The sequence below is a fragment of the Sinohyriopsis cumingii genome, chromosome 6, assembly GCF_028554795.1.
Source record: "Sinohyriopsis cumingii isolate HCF-2022 chromosome 6, ASM2855479v2, whole genome shotgun sequence".
Taxonomy (NCBI): domain Eukaryota; kingdom Metazoa; phylum Mollusca; class Bivalvia; order Unionida; family Unionidae; genus Sinohyriopsis; species Sinohyriopsis cumingii.
In genome coordinates, this window is record NC_142966.1 from 46,607,770 (window position 1) to 46,624,944 (window position 17,175).

The 17,175-nt window shown below is 35.1% G+C and overlaps 1 protein-coding gene across 1 annotated transcript in view; it reads right to left on the reverse strand.

The window, feature by feature from the left end:
• Positions 1–8,646: 8,646 nt before the first annotated feature.
• Positions 8,647–17,175, reverse strand: part of LOC149796863 (proton-coupled amino acid transporter 2-like) — a 51,718-nt gene continuing 43,189 nt past the window's right edge. Inside the window, exon 8 of the mRNA XM_089960658.1 lies at positions 8,647–8,760. Within this exon, the coding sequence (XP_089816784.1) occupies positions 8,647–8,760 (114 nt within the window). The remainder of the gene's footprint in view (positions 8,761–17,175) is intronic.

The following is a 17,175-nucleotide window of genomic DNA, read 5'->3' on the forward strand; positions in this document are numbered from 1 at the left end:
CTCAGTTAACACAATAACATCTGAGCAATATGAAGTGATTAGAATTTCTGACAACATTTTAAGACAATAAAAAGGACTGCGTAAGCTTTTTACGACCATATAACAACCCCAAAACATACATGAAAGACATTATGTAGAGATACATTTAAGTTAACTATCAGAATTAAACAAAAAGGAGTCGGTAGGGGTACAGAGATGATATATCACATTGATCAAAGTTGTTATTGATGGAACTAACATTCCACAATTGTTACTGATGGGACTAACATTCCACAATTGTCAATGATGGGAATAACATTCTAAAATTGTTATAGATGGGACTAACATTTTACAATTGTTGTTGATGGGACTAACATTCCACAATTGTTCACAAATGTTCTGTAGCTCTGCACATATATATGAAATCTAAGAAAAAGATAATACAGTAAATCCAACTACAGAAATCTCAAGATCATTTTCGAGACTGATTTTTCCAATGTAGGAAATAACATGATAATTGTGTACTTTTTGCTCAAAATTTAATTTTCCTCAATTGCTTGAGTAAGCACACCATATCTTAATCGAATGTTAGAAAGTATAATTTATTTTAAAATTTGTTCTTTTAATGAGAATCTGTTACTGACTCATAGCTGAAAATGACAAATCTAAACATATAAAATATATGGATACTTGAAAATAATCTACATATAATATATCGTCAAGCAGTCATTCATAAATCACAACAATGGCCCCTAAGATCACTCTCACCGTTTTCTGATTCATCCTAAACTATTTCATTTGGGTACTGAAAAGTTATTTATGGATATGCACACAAATTTTAACACTGGTATGCTTAAATATTTTGAGTTGATGCAGAAGCTCCTGAAACTAATGACAGAATCTGCATCACACCATCTCATATTTTTCCTCGCCAAAGATGGTGAAACAAAAAAATGATATATCTACAGTGGCATCTATATATTAATCCATGTGTTTAATTAAATGTGATTATTCAGAAACAGAAAACCTCATTCATGATTCTTGTACTAAAAAAAACCAACATAAACTAAAATATCAACCTGAGTTGACAAAGTAACCATTAAGGTAATTGATAAAACAAATTACCATAGCTGTAAGTGACAATATTCAATAAAATATCCACAATGAAGCTACTTTCTTCCTTTTATCCACTGACCTATCCCTAATTTTTCCACAATCCACCCACTCCCTGTCCTGTGACTGCATAAAGCCACCCACTCACGGTCCTATGACTGCATAAATCCACCCACTCCTGGTCCTATGATTGCATAAAGCCACCCACTTCCGGTCCTATGATTGCATAAAGCCACCCACTCCCAGCCCTATGATTGCATAAAGCTATTGAAGTTTCAAGACTGCTATGCACATTCAGAAGGTACTACTACATAAATAAGTTATTTAATTATTTCCTGCGATTTTCTTCGTTTTTGATAAATTCAATGCATTATTTTAAGTTTGAGGCACCAGAACTTATCATACTTACCATCTTCACTGGCTTATAGGTCGAGTCCAACTGTAAACTGTACAGAACTGAATCTGCCATTGCATGATACATTGTTATATCTGAGTTGTGCATTTTGGTTGTTCTTGTTGTTTTTGTTGTAGGGTTTAACATCATTTTCTTCAGCACACGATAAGCTATACATTTCGGCCAGTTTTAATGGTGGAGGAAGATCCCGGGAAAACCCCGGAAAGAACCACCGACCCACGAGAAGCTACTGGCAAGCTTCTCACATATCCACATTGGGTGAATTCGAGACTCGAACCCATCCAGACAGAGGTGAGATGGGAGTGATCTGTAACAGAGAGCGCTTTAGACCACTTGGCCACTTGGGGCCCCCAGTTTGGTTGTAGTAATCAGTAGGGCAAGAAACAACGCAGGCCTGAATCTGTAGGCACATTATGCTATCACAGATCAGGATTTCTGATGTTTCAAGTTTGACTCAATGTATATGTGAATATATATATATATATATATATATATATATATATATATATATATATATATATATATATATATATATATATATATATATATATATAGTATGTTTAGTACTAACTAATAAACAGTACAAATTATAAAACAATCAGAATGAATCAGCATAGGCTGTACTGCATTTTCTGGATATAGCTGCATTTGAATGCAGTGACTAGAATTATCGACACATTCAAATAACATTATTTGCTCTGTCATCCTATGAAAAAGCTAACAAGCTGAACTCAGTATACATTTTATTTTCCATTTAGGCTTCAATTCTGCTTTCTTTTAAATACAAATTTCTTCACTGTTTAGCAGATCTACATATTAATGCATGCATACACACTGATGCATAAAAGGCCATATTCCAAAAATATATATTAATTTATTTAAAAAAACATTTGATTGAAATCTAAATAGTTACATATTTAACCCACTTTCCTGAAAACAAGCATGCTGGGATATTATATTAACATATAAAACTATAATTTTCTATATATCTAAGGGCATTAATGATGATATTTACAATTATGTTGGATTGGTTTGTGTTTTCTCACACGATCAGTGTTTGCTCGCAATCTAAGCATTTGTTCACATAATCAGGGTTAGTATATAAGATCAGTATAAGCACACAGTAGGTGGCGATCTCTATGATGGGAGGTATAATCAAAGCGAGGGATGCGCCTGCAAATGCCCCGATTAGAGATATTAGCAAATCTATATGAGGCACAAGCAGGGCTATTCCAACTGGAAAAAAAGAAAGCATGAAAACATAACAAGCATTATTAACCAGGGTTGCAGAGATGAACATAACTTGCAAGACATTTGATGAATATACCATACATACTTAAAAGACTAGTCCAACTGCAAACTGCACAGACCTGGATCTGCCATCACATAATGTGCCGGCTGATCTGGTTATGTGCTCTTTGTTAGGATTAATCAGTCGAACGAATTAAACAGATCCTAATCTTCTGGCACATTATGATACATCAGGTCAGGATCTATTGTTTTTTGCAATCTGACTCGACTTACAAGCATGTATATATGGCATTTCTCTACTATGGTCATAAGTAAATACAAATATCCACCCATCCACATATAATTTGAAACATAAATATTTTACTATTTTTTTCTTCTTCTAAATAGAGAAGTGATTGAAAATGCCACAAAATATTTGAAGAAATATGTAAGCTCATATATTTGATGAACTTTTTTCTATTGCAGTGATTTGTATTTCTTAAAGAACCACACAGAAAACTATATCAAGGGAGGTAACCACTTGGAGCATAATCATTATCACGGATATCCCATGCTATAAACCTATTGTTAAAAACCTATCAGTTCCACATCTGCTATAACTCATTGTCATACAATGTAAAAACAAAACATCTGTAGTGTCCACCAAAGTCCTTCCATAAGCTATGTGACGCCACTAACTCAACAAGTCTTCCATGGATGTCAAAATGTGAATAAGAAATTATGTCTGTGCTCAATAAATAGGAAATAAATAAAACTTAAAAAAAAAACTTGAACACAATGAGCAAATGAAATAATAGATGATTGAATGCCCATCTCATGTGACCTTAATTGTCTCTTTTGGCAGACATCAGTGTCGACAAGCTGTCAGTTTGCCATTCTCTATTTATTCAAAGTACAAAATCTAAAGCTTTAGGTTTATTCAACTATAAATTATAAAGTCAAAAAGTGTTTAAATGAATTTCTTTATATTTGTTTATTAGGAAATCAGAAAGATGTGTACATTAATTTTGTCTCTACAACATGTTTTCAAAGAAACACAAACGCGAGCTCCATTGGATCAAGAGACATACAGCTTCAAAGAGTTTTCAAATAGCTAGCAAAGACTTCCAAAAGTTTTCAAGAAGTGTTCTATTGGAATTTCAACTTCTCCACATTATTTTTCTTATCAACAGGTACAAAAGGAGTAATGTGTAACTAGTGCATCATCACACCAAAAAGGACGCTGTTCCATCTGGTAACCATTTGATCCAGCATACTGCTTCCAATTTTATCTATTTATTATTCTTTAATTTGCAAAACATGTGAATAACAACTGTTCTGAATTGCAAAATAAATTTTAAAAAAAACATCCATAATGTCTGATCTAGGTATGCAATGTAGAACTGATGGTATTGCATGAAAATTAGCATTCTTTTACAGTGACGGACCATGGTATTTAAAATTTTGCTCCAAAATCAATAGGTTTCTTCCTTTCCCCAAATGGCCATCACAAAGTTTAGTCCTGGTCTGTGATGTAAACTAGCATATTTGAATGGAAAACATTTTTCTTCTTTAAGTCACAAAGACCGTGAACTCCACTTCTGATTGAAATTGACAGGTGTCATGGCTACTCAACTGCAGACATCCACAAGGTTTAGTAACTGTTGATGGAGAATGTTAGCTATTGTGACAAAATAATTGCACTATTTTCCTACAGTGACATTCATCTTTGACCTTCTGACACCACAATTGATAGGTTTCTTTCTTGGCCCAACTATCCACAGAGTTTGGACATTATAAATGGTCAACTCAATTTTTACCATAATGAAACTATTTATTCTTTCTTTCAGTCCTAATGAGCCTGACCATAAACCTTTATACCCCAAAGTAAATATGGGTTTTCCATATGTAATGAGAAAGCCATCCACACAATTTGGTAATTTTATATGACAGAGGTATCAAGGCAATGTGTGGAAATTACATGTGTAACAGATAGATGGACAGACAGACAATATCACAGCATAATATACTTTCCTTTGTGGCAGGCCTATATTAAAAATCCAATAAGTCAACTTACATGTAAAGAAAACCATTATAATTCTAAAGATACGTTCTCCATAACGTCTGTATCTCCTGGAATTCGATTTTTGCTCCAACCATGGCCAAATAATCTGAATTGGGAAGTAGAACTGCAGGCCATAGCTGATGAAGACCGACACTGCAAATAATACCTTCACAAGCATGTTATACCTGAAAATAGAAAATATCATCAATATTCCTGAATCGTTCTAGAAATGAAAATTGAGGAGAGGGAGATTTCTAAATATTGGAAGGATTTAACGAAAAGATAATAGTAGGCCTCAACATACAATGCATGTTTGAAGCACGTTCTCTTGATTTTGTTAGCACGATATTATTAAAAAGTAGAATGAATCCTACAACCATGTATCCTAGAATTGATTTTCATGTATTTATTATCTAGATTTATCACATACTATGAATGCAGTATTTGTAATGGGGTACCAATTTTCATTGATTCTGATCTTCACTCATTACATATATTTTTCACATACTGTGTCTGCTGAGGATGTGGGAGGTCGCGGGTTCAAACCCCAACTAAGTCACACCAAAGATTTATAAAAATGGTCCTAGTAGCTGCCTCGCTAGGCACTCAGCATTAAGAAGTTAGTGTTCAGAGTGGTCGGTCTGGTGTCAGGATAATGTGTCTGGGTGGGAAATAATGCCAAAGAGCTAGACATCACTATAAACTGCCACACTGCAGACATCATAGTGATGTTACTGATAATTATTTAAGTAAATTAAAATTAAAATCACAAATCACACCAAATCACATATTGTGATTGCATTATTTTGAATGGGGTACAAATTTTCATAGATTTTGATCTTCACTCATTCTGTACATTTATCACATACCGTGGTTGAAGTATTTTAATGGTACCAATTTTCAAAGGTTCTGAAATTATCTCATTCAATACATTTATCATATACCGTGGATGCTGTATTTCAATGGGAAACCAATTTTCATAGATTCTGAGATTCCCTCATTCTTATATATATTTACCACATACCATGAATGCCGTATTTAAATGGGTATCAATTATTGTAGATTGTGATGGTCACTCATATACATCTATAACCAAAGTCTGTAAAACACAGATCACCAAAGTCTGTAAACGTATATCACCAAAGTCTGTAAAGTACAGATCAGCAAAGTCTGTAAAGCACAGATCACCAAAGTCTGTAAAGCACATATCAACAAAGTCTGTAAACATAGATCACCAAAGTCTGTAAAGTACATATCACTAAAGTCTGTAAACATAGATCATCAAAGTCTGTAAACATTGATCCCCAAAGTCTGTAAATATAAATCACCAAATTCTGGAAATATAGATCACCAAAGTCTGTAAGGCACAGATCACCAAAGTCTGTAAACATACATCACCAAAGTCTGTAAACATAGATCAAAAAAGTATGTCAAGGACTTATCACCAAAGACTGTAAAGTACAGATCACCAAAATATGTAAAGCACAGATCACCAAAGTCTGTAAACGTAGATCACCAAAGTCTGTAAACATAGATCAAAAAAGTATGGAAATGATAGATCACCAAAGTCTGTAAAGCCTAGATCACCAAAGGCTGTCAAGTACAGATCATCAAAGTCTGTAAAGCACAGATCACCAGTCTGTAAACATACATTACCAAACTCTGTAAAGCACAAATCACCAAAGTTTGTAAAGCATGCCAGCAAATTCTGTTAAGCATAGATCACCAAAGTCTGTAAAGCACAGATCACTAAAATCTGTAAAGCACAGATCACCAAAGTCTGTAAAGCACAGATCACCAAAGATTATAAACATAGATCATCCAAGTCTGTAAACATAGATCACTAAAGTCTGTAAACATAGATCACTAAAGTATGTAAACATAGATCATTAAAACCTGTAAAGGACAGATCACCAACATCAGTAAAGCACAGATCACCAGTCTTTAAAACATAGATCACCAAAACCTGTAAAGCACAGATCACCAAAGTCTGTAAAGCACAGCTCACCAAAATCTGTAAAGCACAGATCACCAAAGATTGTAAACATAGATCACCAAAGTATGTAGAGCATCAATCACCATGATCTGCTCTTAACTAGAATACTGAGTGTAACATATAAATGCTTTCCCCCTGGTATTTGTAAATGGTCAACAACTTGAGTTATTGTGCAGAAACAAACATGGCAACAGATGGATGGAGATAATGAACAATGTATCACCTTTTGGAGGGTTATAAAAAAGAAAAGATGCTAATTCTCTCAAGAAAGTACAGAAATAAACCATATACACAAATGAAAGTAGAATCCATTACTTAAATTCATGCAAAAACTAATAATTGATGATACTGTGTGGGGCTATAGGGTCAAAAAAAAAAGCCCACCAATGGCAAAATATATGCAAACTTACTGGTGGAAGAAAGAAACGTTAAAATTACAATGCCAAACAAACTTCACTGATGGATGCATGAAAACAAGGTGAAATGCAAAGAGAAGCAACAGTGATACGATGCTGACAGTATTACAGCAAAAGGCTGAATTAAAACATCTAGTACACGGGTAGCTCACTTTCACTCCATTACTCTCACCGGCTGTCAATTGCTCTAGTTCATCCTATTCTTCCTTATCCAGCTCACTCTTTCAATCTCTTCAGCTTGTCCTATAATCTCTCTAGACTACCCAATGATCTTTTCAGCTTGCCTTATGAGCTCTAAAGTAGGCCCAATGATCTATCCACTTCACTCTCTGATCTCTCCAGCTTGATCATTATTACTTCCTCTTGCCCTCATCCACCTAACTCTTGATTACTGCCTGTCAAGCTTGTTTACCTTTTTCAATAAATTTTGAATGATACTTTGTGATACATGCAACTCCTTGTCTATATTTCATTATTCAAAGAAAGTCGTTCTTGTTGTTGTTGTGGGGTTTAACGCCATTTTTCAGCACACAATAGGCTATGTATTGCGGCCAGTATTAATGGTGGAGGAAGAACCCGGGAAAACCCCGGGAAGAAGCACCGATCCACGAGAAGCTACTGGCAAGCTTTCTCACATACCCACATTGGCCGAATCCTAGACTCGAACCCACACAGACAGCGGTGAGATGGCAGTGATCCGTAACGAAGAGCGCTTTAGACCACTCGGCCACTCGGACCCCCCCCCCATGCATTGTGGAAATTGTATATCACACCAATGCATTGTGGAATATATATCGCACCAATGCATTGTGGAATATATATCACACCCATGCATTGCTGTTGTTGTTGTAGTAGGGTTTAACGCCATTTTTCAGCACGCGATAGGCTATACATGGCGGCCAGTATTAATGGTGGAGGAAGAACCCAGGAAAACCCCGGAAAGAACCACCGACCCACGAGAAGCTACTGGCTAGCTTTCTCACATATCCACATTAGCCGAATCCGAGACTCGAACCCACGCAGACAGAGGTGAGATGGCAGTGATCCGTAACGAAGAGCGCTTTAGACCACTCGGCCACTCGCCCCCCCCCCCCCATGCATTGTGGAAATTGTATATCACACCAATGCAGTGTGCAATATATATCACACCAATGCATTGTGGAATATATATCACATCAATGCATTGTGGCATGTATTTCACACCAATCCACGAGAAATGCCAGAAAAAGAATACAACATTTACCAACCTGACAAAAGCTTTGACATAGTCAACTGTGGAGACACTTTGGAAGATCATGGCAAAATTTGATTGCAAAGAGAAATTCACAATCATGGTTCAGCAGTTCCATCTTTCACTCATATCATGGACAATGGGAAATCATCTGAATCATTCCCTGTGCCCATTGGTGTCAAGCAGTTCTGTGTGTTTGACTCAACCCTCTTCAGTATGAAGTTCTCTGCCACGGTTTATGATGCCTTCCATGGCTATGATATTGGGACTGACCTTAGATAATGGACTGATGGCAGGCTCTTCAGTCTGAGGATACTACAGGCAAAGACAATGTTACAGGATGTGACTGTTCACGACCTTTGTCTGGCCTTTGGCAGACCACATTCAAATGTGCAGGAACACAGATGGACCCATATTCAAACTAACTAAAGGTCGAGAAATCCACTCTGCTATCAACCCTGCTATATGCTTCTGTAACCTGGACAGTGTACAGTGCCATGCGAGGAAAATGAATAATTTTTAAATCGGAAGCCTGAGGAAACTGATGAGGATAATATGAACGACACGGTTCATAACACTGAGGTTCTTATGTGTGCAGGCATTCAAAGCATTCACACTCTGCTGATGAAATCATAGTTAAGATGGGCAGGCCACGTCATCAGGATGTCAGACAAGTGACTAACTAAGAAGATCTTCTCTTCCATGGTGAGCTGCAGGAGAGAAAGTGAGCTTTGGTTGGACAGAACAAATGCTATAAAAGATTCCCTCAAGCCATCCAAGAAACACTTCAACACTGATCCTCTGTCTTGGGAAGATCGCATGCAGGATGGCTCGACATTGTGGAGTCTCATCCAATCGGGAGCTACACACTTTGAACGGAAGAGAATTGCAGAGGGAGTGCAGAAACCAAACCGGTAAGTAATGTCATGGTATTCTTCCAACTCTAAGGATAAACAACACAATATATAGACACATAGTAAAAATGCCGTGAATCTAGTGGGAATCAGCCTATACTTAAAAATGAAGAAAAAAATGGATGCAACTCATTCCGTCCAGTTCCATCAAGAACCGATAAAACTAATCAATTTTATATACCCAGTAATCATATTCCAGGCCATCAAGAGATCCGAATTTTGCAGATAAGCACTATAGTCAAGTATCTGTAATAAGCAGGAATAGATTACACAAGATCTGATTGACTACTGAGTACTGTAAACGTTTCCACACATTTACATTTTGAAACTCGAACAAAGATGTATCTAACCCAAAATTGCAAAGCAATTGCTGTTTTTGAAATATTAAAATCTCCAATCTCCTATACAAGTCCACAGACCTTCGAAACAAAGTTGGCAGGCATTGATCCATGCAGTGCCATTATGGGACTGTCATTATGGAGATACACTGAAAATGATAGCTACATGTGTGCCCCAGCACAGTCTTTGAATTTGCAGCACTGAAATAATTACAAAATGGATAGTTTCTTTCACACCTATGCAGCTGAAAATTTATGAAACTATAATTGTCTTTATGGAACACAAATGTCCCACCTCAGTGTCTAAAAACTGAACTTAATGCAAATGCAAAACTGGATGGATGGAAAGATGTGCAGATGTACAGCCAAGCAAAGGTAACACTTAATGATGAGGCTTTAAATAAATAAAGAACAAAGTTTCCACAATATGATGCATGAAGAAATTCTGAAACAAATGATACATATTATAGGAACATAAATTGATTTAATAATATTATTAAGACGACATGAAAAAGTTCATGCATTTGTTCTAACTGCACACTTCAGTCTACAAGAAAAACTGAAAAGTCCAAAATGGAAATCAGTGACAAGATGTTGTTCATTTTAAAGTAGGACAAGCAGAGAATTTGTACAAAAAGATCCTGATATCAGCTGATTTAGGATGAAATAAACATGACATACTAAACTGAGAAAGGTCATTTACATGGGTAATAAAAGTAAACCAACACACATGTCATAACATATTTAATATTAAGATGGATACATATAAAAATATTAACAAGCAAATATTGGTCCAAAGACAATAAACACAAGACTTAACGCTTTGAGAGAGAAAGGGAAAGACAGCAAAAGGGTGATTTAGAAAGAGAACACCTTTGCAAGCATTGGGTGTGGATTCTATTTCTTTAAAACTGGAAAACACCAAACAAATTGGCCACTATTTGCTGAATATGAATAAAATCATGATCAAAACTGGTAATGAAATCTTGATATGTTTCTTAATTTACTGCTGAAAACAGTGGTTAGTATCCCGAAATTTGAATCAGTGTGATGAAATTTTCAATGTTTAATAATAAGTCATATATTTTGATGAATTTTCTATCTTAAACAATATTTCTAGTACACTGTTAATTTTTATATTTGAAGAAATTTTGATCAATGAAAATGTCACTAATGCCTACTGGTGGCAACAGTATCATAAATAAATACCAATTAAATAAGTTTTGCCAAGTGAAGGTTGCGTGTTAGTTATATATTTTAATTCGGTTTCAGTAAAATTATCTAAAATGCAATACGTTTTCTGGTACCCAAACATGAAAAGTCATTCTACCATCACAGTTATGTCTGCGAGTGTTTTTGTGAGAACCAAATTAAGTACTAACTGTGCTTTGATCTCCAACTTGCAGAAGCATTTGTTGCTTTGCTACACTCATTTAAGAGCAGACCTCCTTTGCATTATCATGTTAATTATGTTTTTTGTATCAAATTAACTAAAAGGTGCAGAATAAAAGAAAAATTAAAAGGTATGCAAATTCGAACTGCATAAGAACTAGTGGCAATGGTCATGTGACCAATGAAACATTAATATTAAGTAATATTATTGAACTACTTTAAAGTAGCCAACTCATTCACAGGCGTGATAAAAAATAGTAAGATATCCAAATGAAATGAGTACATGAAAGCTGATTCAGACATATGGTTCAGTAAAGAGAGGCAAGTTTTTGAGTTTGAAGTGAACTTAAAATTCATGAATTGGTACTCATAGATTTCTTTAAGGATGAAATTTTCACTGTTATTTGCAGTGAAATCACAGCATCAATATTTTGCCCAGAAACCAATAACAAAAGTTTTGATGCTGACGGTTGTTTCACAAAATAAATGTCCCCAGTTTTTAAAAACAAGAATTTGAGAATCAACAACAATAAAACACAGTTATGCAATACACAATACACAATGTTGTCACATGCATGTGATGGTTGCTGGTACGTCTTGGAATAATGTTACAATCTCTCTGAGGCTGGGTATCTTGAAAATAAATGTAATTTCATCAGAAAAGCAAACAACATCATTGGGAAAATTTATGTTGATAATTATTCTCAATGCAATTACAGAACAAGTATTCAGCCTGTAAACAGCCCAATTACCACACCTCTTGGCTTTCTCAATGTCCAGTGGGGATGGCACCCCCTTCATAATTTATGCGAGGTCCCTCAATAACGTATGCCCATGCTCAGAATGCAGTTTATGTTTTTGGATCACATTATTCACGAGTTATTGAGAATGAGTTGAAAGCAGAAACATTTCACAACATCAAGTCAAAGTATAGTCTGAAACAAGCAATTATCATTGTGTGATAAATCAGGAGCTATCAAGTCATCATTTTATTTACACTTTTAGATGCTAGCCCACTGGGATTTGAACCATACTACTGTAGTAAGAAAATGTCAGAAAATACCCAAGAACAAATTCCTGCAGATATATATGCATTGAGAATAATTTTCAATATACCAATGTGATAAAGTTAAGGTAACAATGAAATATGCATCATAATAGTGGGCAGATCTGGCCCAGTATATATCTCTTCCTATAATTAAAATATCTAGTGGCCGAATCTATCAATTATCTCTTCCTATATTTAAAATATCTAGTGGCCGAATCTACCAATCATCTCTTTCTGTACTTAAAATATCCAGTGTCTGAACCTACCTATCATATCTTCCCATACTGAAAATATCTAGTGGCCGAATCTACCATTCATCTCTTTATATATATAAACTATCTAGTTTAAATGGCCGAAATCTACCAATCGGGCAAGTATGAAGAAAATAGGTTAAGTGACAAATAATTTCAAAAAATGATCTTCACATAAAGAACGGTGGTTGTATTACATAATGAACAGAAGCAGATATATATGGTTGCAACAGACAAGCAGATGGCCTCATGGTAAGTATATCTCCTCTACTTGGTGACACAAATGAATTCAAAGATTCCATGGATCACTATGTTTAGCCCGCAAATAGTGATTTTTATATTTTCTACTAGGTGATGTACATTTATTACAAAGGTTCTACTGATCACTGTCTAGCCAGCTAAAATGGCATTGTCTCTATTTTCACTATGCCAAATCAAGTTAATTCTCACATTTTTGCACTAAATAATGTACTACACTTTATAACATTTATAGATATTGTTTTGATAAATAAGACGTTTTATCAACCAGCAAATCTATCACACTGACCTGTACTTCGTGTTGGTCAATATGAGGTTTATTGGTCAATAAAACTTCACGTTGACCTCCACTTCATGATGGTCAATATGAGTTTTACTGATCAATAAAACTTGACGTTAGCCTCCACTTCATGATGGTCAATATGAGGTTTACTGGTTAATTAAAGTTCACGTTGACTTCCACTTCATGATGGTCAATATGAGGTTTACTGGCTAATAAAACTTCACATTGACCTCCACTTCATGATGGTCAATATGAGGTTTATTGGTTAATAAAAAATTCACGTTGACCTCCACTTCATGATGGTCAATATGAGGTTTAGTGGTAAATAAAACTTCATGTTGAACTCCACTTCATGATGGTCAATATGAGGTTTACTGGTTAATAAAACTTCACGTTGGCCTCCAATTCATGTTGGTCAATATGAGGTTTACTGGCTAATAAAACTTGACTTTGACCTCCACTTCATATTAGTCAATATGAGGTTTACTGGTTAATAAAAGTTCACGCTGACTTCCACTTTCCACTTCATGATGGTCAATACGAGGTTTACTGGTTAACAAAAATTCACGTTGACTTCCACTTCAAGTTGGTCAATATGATGTTTATTGGTCAATACAACTTCACGTTGACCTCCACTTCATGATGGTCAATATGAGGTTTATTGGTCAATAAAGCTTCACGTTGACCTCCACTTCATGATCGTCAATATGAGGTTTATTGGTCAATAAAACTTCACGTTGACCTCCACTTCATGATGGTCAATATGAGGTTTACTGGTTAATAAAACTTCATGTTGACCTCCACTTCATGATGGTCAATATGAGGTTTACTGGTTAATAAAACTTCATGTTGACCTCCACTTCATGATGGTCAATATGAGGTTTACTGGTTAATAAAACTTCACGTTGGCCTCCAATTCATGTTGGTCAATATGAGGTTTACTGGTTAATAAAACTTGACTTTGACCTTCACTTCATATTGGTCAATATGAGGTTGACTGGTTAATAAAACTTCCTGTTGACCTCCACTTCATGATGGTCAATATGAGGTTGACTGGTTAATAAAACTTCCTGTTGACCTCCACTTCATGATGGTCAATATGAGGTTTACTGGTTAATAAAACTTCATGTTGACCTCCACTTCATGTTGGTCAATATGAGGTTTACTGGTTAATAAAACTTCATGTTGACCTCCACTTCATGATGGTCAATTTGAGGTTTACTGGTTAATAAAACTTCCTGTTGACCTCCACTTCATGATGGTCAATATGAGGTTTACTGGTTAATAAAACTTCACGTTGGCCTCCAATTCATGTTGGTCAATATGAGGTTTACTGGTTAATAAAACTTGACTTTGACCTTCACTTCATATTGGTCAATATGAGGTTTACTGGTTAATAAAACTTCATGTTGACCTCCACTTCATGATGGTCAATATGAGGTTGACTGGTTAATAAAACTTCCTGTTGACCTCCACTTCATGATGGTCAATATGAGGTTTACTGGTTAATAAAACTTCACGTTGACTTCCACTTCATATTGGTCAATATGAGGTTTACCGGTTAATAAAACTTCATGTTGACCTCCACTTCATGATGGTCAATATGAGGTTGACTGGTTAATAAAACTTCATGTTGACCTCCACTTCATGTTGGTCAATATGAGGTTTACTGGTTAATAAAACTTCATGTTGACCTCCACTTCATGATGGTCAATTTGAGGTTTACTGGTTAATAAAACTTCATGTTGACCTCCACTTCATGATGGTCAATATGAGGTTTACTGGTTAATAAAACTTCACGTTGGCCTCCAATTCATGTTGGTGAATATGAGGTTTACTGGTTAATAAAACTTGACTTTGACCTTCACTTCATATTGGTCAATATGAGGTTTACTGGTTAATAAAACTTCCTGTTGACCTCCACTTCATGATGGTCAATATGAGGTTGACTGGTTAATAAAACTTCCTGTTGACCTCCATTTCATGATGGTCAATATGAGGTTTACTGGTTAATAAAACTTCACGTTGACTTCCACTTCATATTGGTCAATATGAGGTTTACCGGTTAATAAAACTTCATGTTGACCTCCATTTCATGATGGTCAATATGAGGTTTACTGGTTAATAAAACTTCATGTTGACCTCCACTTCATGTTGGTCAATATGAGGTTTACTGGTTAATAAAACTTCATGTTGACCTCCACTTCATGATGGTCAATATGAGGTTTACTGGTTAATAAAACTTCACGTTGACTTCCACTTCATATTGGTCAATATGAGGTTTACCGGTTAATAAAACTTCATGTTGACCTCCACTTCATGCTGGTCAATATGAGGTTTACTGGTTAATAAAACTTCATGTTGACCCCCACTTCATGTTGGTCAATATGAGGTTTACTGGTCAATAAAACTTCATGTTGACCTCAGACATGGTCAATAATTGTTATTAAAACAGGAAAGACAAATCTGAGACAAAGAGAAACAAGTCCATGTCTCATCATCTAAAACTTCTGCAGGACAAAATATACAAGGAAAACATCTCTATGTTCACATTTTTTACATGAATGACAAAATGAACATGCATACACTGAACACATAGATAATGGATTTCAAAATGTCTCAAGATAATAAAACACATTTTTCATGTTGAAATCTGACTACAGTTAAAGGAAATGAGCACATTTATTTTGTCAAAATAAAGTTTACACTGACCTACCATATATACTTTAGTATAAGACGAGTCCAAATGCAAACTACATATACCCATATTCCGCTACATAAAGTGCTGGCAGATCTGGGCCTGTACAGTTTATTAGGAGTAATCAGTAGAACAAACAACATAGACCTTGATCAACTGGTGCATTATGGATTACATTGACATAGATATGTCATCATATAATGTAGCTGCATTTTATAATTGATGCTGTTAGTCTAAATTAAGCAGAACAAACAGTTAGACCTTGTTCTGTGGATGCATTATGTAAAAGCAAATATGGGTCTGAAAGGAAACTGGACATAAGTATAAATGGAAATCAAGTCCAGTCTCTGATGATTTTGTTTCTTAGCGTTATTCCCAAACATTGCAAATCTTGATAAAAGTGAATAATAAAATGATTAAGTACTTAAATCCAAATGCCATCAATGCCCTTCACCATATGCAATAAATCTGATTAGGACTTTGGTCATTATTGAATTTCATAGATCTACGTAATGCTGGGTTCAACAAATTTCACGTTCAGAGAGTACCATGCTATACCAATAAACCCAAAAAACGGTTTTTACCCAGCCATGGGAGAAAAGTTTGGATTTTTTTAGTCCAGAGAAGGCACTGCAATGTTAAAGTGATATCTTTAATATGTCCTTTTTAGGATATTAATAAATCAGTAATAATACTTATCATCATTCTGAGAAGTATGTTTAGTTATATTTTGATAAAAGTTGTGAGACATGACGTCTTGTGCTAACTCCATGGAGAATCTAAATTAAACATTTCACATGGCAGCACTGGTTCAGCTTTCAGGAAGTCCCTGGTTTCTGGGCACAATACGTGTTGGACTCTGATCATTACATGTACTATTTGTGCTTTGAAAATTACAATTCTATAAACATGATGTAATGAAAAATTACATGTTGTCAAATGTGCTATGAACTTTATTATATTTTCAAATGAAAGCCTGAACAGGACAATATCAAGGCAAAGTAACCAGTGAATTAATGCTGATTTTCATGCTATACCATTTTAAGAGAATATATTTAAAGCTTTGATTTAATGTGAAGGTTTTATTCATTCAAAAGAACGGATTTTCCAACATAGCTGAATATACTGGATTTTTCCAATGAGACTGATTCGAACATGACTGTAAAATGCCTTAACTGGAAGTTTTTGTATTAAGCTCATCTTCAGACATGATAAATGATTTTATAAACCAAGACTCATACATGGTCATTGGATCTGTAATTAAAATTTCCACAGCAATAGATGCCCATCGACCTTATGGATTCTGCAATGTAGAATTACAGTCATATGATTTCCCTGCATCTACCTATCATGGGAATGGATCTTTAAATTTTGTAGGTGGGGTGGAATGTATCCAACAAATTATATAATTCATATTTACAAAAGCAAGATTTTAAAAATTGAAAACAGCCATTTACAAATTAATATATATGCATAAACTTGTACATATGCACAGCAAAACCATGGTGCAGAAAACTTGTATTAATGACAAACCCTTCATTCCTACAG